The 7,471-nt window shown below is 39.7% G+C and overlaps 1 protein-coding gene across 1 annotated transcript in view; it reads right to left on the bottom strand.

Annotated features, from left to right (window-relative positions):
• Nucleotides 1–7,154, bottom strand: part of LHX8 (LIM homeobox 8) — a 30,666-nt gene extending 23,512 nt beyond the window's left edge. Inside the window, exon 1 of the mRNA XM_018576879.1 lies at nucleotides 6,931–7,154. Within this exon, the coding sequence (XP_018432381.1) occupies nucleotides 6,931–7,005 (75 nt within the window). The 5' untranslated portion in view covers nucleotides 7,006–7,154. The remainder of the gene's footprint in view (nucleotides 1–6,930) is intronic.
• Nucleotides 7,155–7,471: the final 317 nt, after the last annotated feature.

The raw sequence follows: 7,471 nt of genomic DNA, 5'->3' as shown, positions 1-7,471 counted from the left end.
TGTGCGCACATTTTAAATATGCACCAAAGAGCTTTTAAATGAGCAGACAGCGCAACCGCACTGCATAGCAACATATGTGCTGTATGTTGAGGTGAAGCAGCTGCCCCTTTAACACAAGGTAACGCAGAGGCCTGAAGTTGCAATGGACGGTCACAAAGCGAAGTGAATGATAGTAAATGACGTGAAGCTGTGTTCACTTTCTATACCCAATTAGGTGCAAGAGAAATTATTATGTACCAATGAATGAGATCCCATTATCAGACACAGATATTTAGTTACAATTAAAGAGGTTGTAGTTTCCTCTGAGGTTATGGTTTAGTACAGGGGTGGGCAAACTCCAGACCTCCAGCTGTGGTGAAACTACAGATCCCATGATGCATCTGTCTCTGGGAGCCATGTCTGTGGCTGTGAAAATCTTGCAATGCCTCATGGGATTTGTAGTTCCATAAAAGCTGGAGGGTTGGAATTTGCCCGCCCCTGGTTTAGTATGACTGTTAGCAAAGCTCAGGGGACAACCTTTGCTGGGACCCATCTATGAGTTCTTATAGGCTGCTCTCTCCTGAGTTGGAGATCCAAAAACAGTCTATATTTTCACAAATTCAGATAAATACACAACAAATGTAATTTATACTGAAATCCTTTAGGATATTTTAAAATGTTTACAATGTTCACAAATGTGCACACTTTTGCAAAAATGATAATTTTATATTTAGAATTACTTTTATTAAACTAAATTAAAAAGGGAAAATGGAGTACAGATATAACTGCATTTAAAAATATAACAAATATAATATACAGGTAAGTACCACGTACATTGCACATCAGCTACACACACAGGACAGAATTCCTCAGAGACTTTTAGTTGTTTTTTTATTCATGTAAATGAATATCATGCGTATTTTTTGCACAGCGATTCCTGCAAGAGACCGATATTGCCAGAAATATTGCTCTGTGCAGCTGGAATTTTTGGGCCAGGTCCTTTTGTACAAATTAGTGCGTGCAGCGTAGTGCAATGCATACGGTGTGTGTTGCAGTAAATGGGCTGCCTTAACACAGCACACATTAAAACAGGGTAAATTGGAGGCCTAAAAAAATAGTGGATGTTCACTTAGCAAAGTGAATAACAGTAAATAAGGGGAGGTTGTGTTCACTTTGAATACCCAATTGGGTGCAAGAAAAAAAAAATACTCATTACTTTAGACTCAGGGCCCTCCTAACCATTTTGTGTAACAGCAGACTTTGTGTGGTCAGATGGAAAAAGTGCAACAGATTGGCCCAGGTGGAGATTACTCCATCCACACAGTTAAGTGTAGATGGAGGAATCTGTGGCACCTTTTCCATCTGAGACTGACCATAGAAAATCTGCAGATAATTGTAAGGTGTATGGCCAGCTTAAGGCTGGGTTCACACCTGGGCGTACGGAATATGCGTGTTTGCCGCGCATTTTGTGCCGCACGTTTTTACAGCGATTTGCGGTAAAAGAAACGCGCAACAAACACGCATTTACAAGGGCTATCCGGCTGTATCCTAATGGATACGCGCAGAAAATACACCCCAAAGAAGCTCCTGTACTTCTTTGGGCGTAGGGCGTTTTTCAGCGTGTTCCTACGCGCTGAAATACGCCCAGATGGGAACCGTGCCCATAGGCAATTATTGGTTTTCACATGTTGAGCGTTTTACAGCGCGTCGATCAGCGATGTAAAACGCCCAGGTGTGAACCAGGTCTAAGGGAGATCCTCAGAGACGTGCTCTTTTGAGTTGGTCGTTTATTCATTTTAGAAATATGTCTATTTTTGGAAAAGTGATTCCTGCAAGAGGCCGACATTGCCAGAAACATTGATCTGTGCAACCTGGATTTTTGTCCACTACCTATTGTACGAATGAGCGCGCGTCTATTTTTTTAAAGTAACATAATTGCACGTCATATGTACATGTGAAGTCGAGACACGCATGACGTTTTGTGTACCTGCATTGATTATTGGGCAATGAATGTCTCATATCTAATTTTGCAAACATGATTTCCCCAGTAGCAGAAATTGCATTGCATTCCATTTTTATAGAAAAGGCCAGACGTCCGGCAAGCAATGGGGTAGATGTACTAAAGGAATAGAGACTGTTCACGGAGCTTAGTAGATAAGACAAAGCTGTGTTCAGTCCAACCAACCAATCATGTCCCAGCAAGAGTCTTGTTTTTTGACATTTTCTTTGGACTGGGTTGGGTATTCAAGGTCAATACTAGCCTTTGTTTTGCAAAGAGAGCGTAAACTTTTTGAAGGGAACATTTGCTGTGTTAAATAAACAGCTTCTACTTCAGGACTAGGCCACCTCGGCACCCCAGCTGGGATGATATTACAAATCCCATCATGCCTCTGGGAGTCAGGCCTGGGGCTTCCAGAGTCTTGCAATGCCTCATGGGGCTTGTAGTTCCACAGCAGCTGGAGTGTCGAGGTCGCCTACCCCTGCTCTACTCATTTAATAAATCAAGCACTCTTATATCTATGGGCAGTAAAAAGGTACAGAGACACAAGGGTGTAAAATACAGACACACAGGTATAGAGACATAAAATAGAGACACACAAGTACAGAGGCACAAAGGTATAAAATACAGACACACAGGTACCGACACACATGTACAGACACACAGGTGTAAAATACAGACACACAGGTACAGAGACACAAGAGTGTAAAATACAGACACACAGGTACAGACACACAGGTACAAACTACAGACACACAGGTACAGACACAAAAGGTGTAAAATACAGACACACAGGTACAGACACAATGGTATAAAATACACACAGGTACAGACACACAAGGGTGTAAAATACAGACACACAGATACAGACACAAAGGTATAAACTACAGACACACAGGTACAGACACACAAGGGTGTAAAATACACACAGGTACAGACACAAAAGGTGTAAAATACAGACACACAGGTACAGACACAATGGTATAAAATACACACAGGTACAGACACACAAGGGTGTAAAATACAGACACACAGATACAGACACAAAGGTATAAAATACAGACACACAGGGGTATAAAATACAGACACACAGATACAGACACACAAGGGTGTAAAATACAGACACACAGGTACAGACACACAGGTACAGACACACAAGGGTGTAAAATACAGACACACAGGTAAAGACACACGGGTACAGACAAACAAGGGTGTCAAATACAGACACACAGGTACAGAGACACAAGGGTGTAAAATACAGCCAAACAAATACAGATGCACACTGTTACCGCATACAACCCAACCAGTACAGACACACACTGGAAAACAGAATAAATCCAAACAGATACAGAGAGACACAGTTACAGTATACAATCAAACAGGTATGGACACACACACACTGGTACAAAATAAATCCAGACCAGCACTGCATGTTTGTACAAAATAAAATAGACTCTCAGTTATCCCAAATCTACCAATCCCGTGCCGGATAACAAGGAGTTTACTGTACATCCAAACTAATACAGACACACAGTGTTACAATATATACAACCAAACAAATACAGACACACAAGGGTACACCATATAGTGGAACATATACAGACACAAAATGGCTGATTTACTAAAGAAGTTGGGAATGTTTACCAAATAAAAAGAGTGAAGATTCCATCCAATTATCCAATCATGTAAAATTACATTCTTATTTCATTTGCACACTGTTGGATAATTGTAGTTATTCTTCACTCTTTCGGTGAACATTTTCAACTTACTTAGTAAATCAGCCTCACTGGGTATAAAATATATCCAGACTGGCACACAGGGGTATAAAATATATACAAACTGGCACACAGGGATATAAAATACATTCAAAACTAGTACACAGGGGTATAAAATACATCCAAACTGGCACACTGGGGTATAAAATATATCCAAACTGGTACAGACAGACAAGGATATAAACTACATTCTGCACATCAATAATTCACATACAGAAACGTGCAACTTGTACTGAATGCGGATCTTTTATACACACACTGCACACTATTTTGTGTTTAATACACTCACTATAAACGCATGTTTACTAGTATGGAAAACTATATAAAACAACATTCATGAGCAGAAATGTGAACTGACACACAAATCTAGAGAAGATACTAAATAGAATTATTATCTGACACACAGAGGTGTATAATACAAACACTTGTATAAAGGGCGCACATTGATGATACACCATTGATGATGATGCAGTCATTGATTGACTGTCACCATGAAGGTACAGAAAACAGTGCAATCATTGATACATAACGATGTATAATAAACATCCACTGTACAGTAATATTAGGCACACATGGGTTGTATAAGGTGCATTATAATGTTAAAGGACTCACGCACTTCTATAATACACAAACACACTGATCACACACAGACACACACATTCGATCATATGCTGCAGACAAATGTTTATTGACCTCATATATAAGGTTGTATAAGGTGCATTATAATGTTAAAGGACTCACACAAGTATATAATACACAAACACACTGATCACACACAGACACACACATACGATCATATGCTGCAGACAAATGTTTACTGACCTCATATCTATTGCACACTCATATTAATTGATGTGCAAAAATTCTATATAACTAATGCAATCATCATATTATTCGCACTGCATGCAAATAATGACACAGTTGTAATCACACCACAGATACACAATGCTAAAACAATACACAAACATACAAAGCATAATATTCTGTGCATACACCAAGACAAGGGTACACCGCGTTTTCAATGTAATTGTTCATACACCTACACTGTAATTGCGTGATTCCTGTATAATATTTAGCCTGCAGTATTGTATATTCATTGATGTATATGTGTGTTACATTTGTATATAATGTGAGATACATTTCCTAAAGGAATGGGGGGCTGTTCATCTAGCAAAGTGTAATAATTTACTTTGCAAAGTAGTAATAAGTTAGTACATAAGGTAAACATGTTCACTTTACACAACCAATCGGGTGCAAGGGAAGTTAGAAAGAAAAATAAAGGATTTCTGGTAGCACATGATTGGCTATTCAGAGTGAACACAGCTTCTCCTTATTTACCAACAAGGTCAGGATTAATCGGTGAACAGCTTCTATTTCTTTTAGTAAATCAGCCTCATTATATACAACAATATGGTTCTTCTAGAACACAAATCTTTAGTAAACAGTGCTGCCGGCATTAAATATGTACCACACAATTATACTGCACACATAACCCTAAACATTACCATAGGAAGCGATGTACAGATGTCTGCACGTTTATCCAAATATACAAAAAAAGTAACTTCTGAAAGTGCTACATAAAGGACGCAAAGATCACAAACCAATAATATATATTGATAATTAACAACACACAGTACTTATCTAATGACGCACCACAACAACAATACTACACAAAACACCACAAGGCTCATTTCACAAAGCTAATACACCAGGGTAATTATATTTATTAAAAAGAAAAAGTGACATTTTCCGCTGCGCGCAGTGAGATTTGAAGATTACAGATACATAGCCAAATAACGATCCTTATCCTTGTGCTAAAGGTTTGTAAATATCTTCACTAGATGAACACTCCGATTACAGTGTAGTAGTAATTAAAGTAGATCATGTTAATTATTATTATTATTATATGTCACAAAATACTGCTAATGAAAGCTTTATTATATTATTTTATTATTAAATAAATTGATTTACTTTGTAATATTTATATATTGCATTGCTGCCTTCAAAATACAGTACTATATTTAACATGTACCACACAATAATTATACTACATGGGTTGTATCACACACACATTACCAAAGTCAATAAAGATCCTTCCACAAATGTCTGCACGTCTTTTCTAAATATCGTTCATCACCGAAGTCATCACCATTTGTTTCTAAATATTGAACGATCTGCTATGTCGGGGAATTTTTTTTTCTTTACATGAAATTATATATATATATCTTACTTTAAAACGTTTTTGTTTTGTTTATTTACATCTACACCTGTACATGTTTTGGGTATACTGACCTCCTATTAGATTTTATGAGTTTAAATGAAGTTTGACATGTGAAGTCACAGGAGTGGGAGCACGATGAGGAGTGGAAGCTTTTTTTCCTAGGGGGGATTTCTATTGCTGAGAGTTCGGCAATAGGACTGAATCGGTCCAGCGGAGGCCAGGCAGGTGCTGCCAGTCTGATGTAGATGGCAGTGCCCAGCGCAGGGAAAGGGGTTTGATGTCCCTCTAGATTTGGGGTCCCGGGTGCCATCAAATCGCTCCACGCTGATTAGGACATTAGGCAAAAAGAAAACAAAACTCCATCTGGATCCAGCTCAACTGCAAAGAATATTTGCAAAGCTTCAACTGCTGAAATCTGCATTTGGTTTCCTTCTTTCATACACACTAATGGCAGACAGTGTCATTCCTTCCTGCACAGTGCCTGGGACAAGTCCCTGTGTTATAAGATAAATGGTTATAATGTAACAATAAAAGATCAGCGCAATTTATAATTCTTTATATTGCACTTCCTTCCTACCCAGTCCCTGAAAACTGTCCCCGTGTTATAGGATGAAGATTATAATGTAACAATAAAAGATCAGTGCAATTTATAATTCTTTCTACTGCAATTACTGTATTGCAATTGCAATTCCTTCTTACCCAGTCCCTGAAAATTGTCCCCGCGTTATAGGATGGATGTTATAATGTTATAGGATGGAGATTACAATGTAGCAATGAAAGCGCAGCGCAGGATTTGCAAGAAGCCAATGAGAACATTTCTGCATTAGTATCACTGGAACTTCTGCCATTTATCATATTTTTTTTACATTATCTATTTCTGCACCCCCCCCCCCTCCCCCATAGAAATATCAACTTGGCCCCTCCAGGACGAACCCCCATTGTCTGAGCAGCCTTACCTTGTCAGAATGCACCGCAGGGATATCCTTGTCTTCCAGTTTACATAGAAACATCTGATCGCCTTTCCAATACATGGCACAGCCAGACCTGGTTACATCCCAACTCCACAGGGGCCACAGAGAGCAGATAAGAAAGGCAAGCAATTCCAGGGGCCCCTTAGGCTGCCCCACACCAAGCTCCTCACTCACCCTGACTGGCAGCTGCAAGCTCCACTGCTGTCTGCTCTGCTGCAATCAAAGTTTTGTTTTGCAGGGGGAGGAACCAAGGAGCAAAAACAGAGCCGACAGCCTGGTCACGCCCCCCGGAGTCAGCCCCGCCTCCTGGCACTGGGGAAGTCAGGACAGGCAGGGTGGCACCACAGTGCAAGCTCAGGCTGCCTAGTGAGTCTCCAGCTGCAGTGCCAGGGAATTATCTTTAATATCCTGTGGCTGACTTTAATTCCCTCCATTCTAAGGGGATTGTGCACACTTGGAGCCTTTGGATGCATCCTGCTGCTTTCCCCAATGCAGGTAAAAGGCATATACTGTATGCACTCCAGCA

This window comes from Nanorana parkeri, unplaced genomic scaffold (assembly GCF_000935625.1).
Source record: "Nanorana parkeri isolate BGI_ZX_2015 unplaced genomic scaffold, ASM93562v1 scaffold79, whole genome shotgun sequence".
In the NCBI taxonomy this organism is placed as follows: domain Eukaryota; kingdom Metazoa; phylum Chordata; class Amphibia; order Anura; family Dicroglossidae; genus Nanorana; species Nanorana parkeri.
Note: the sequence above shows the minus strand (reverse complement) of the source record. Positions and strands in the feature narration are given on the sequence as shown.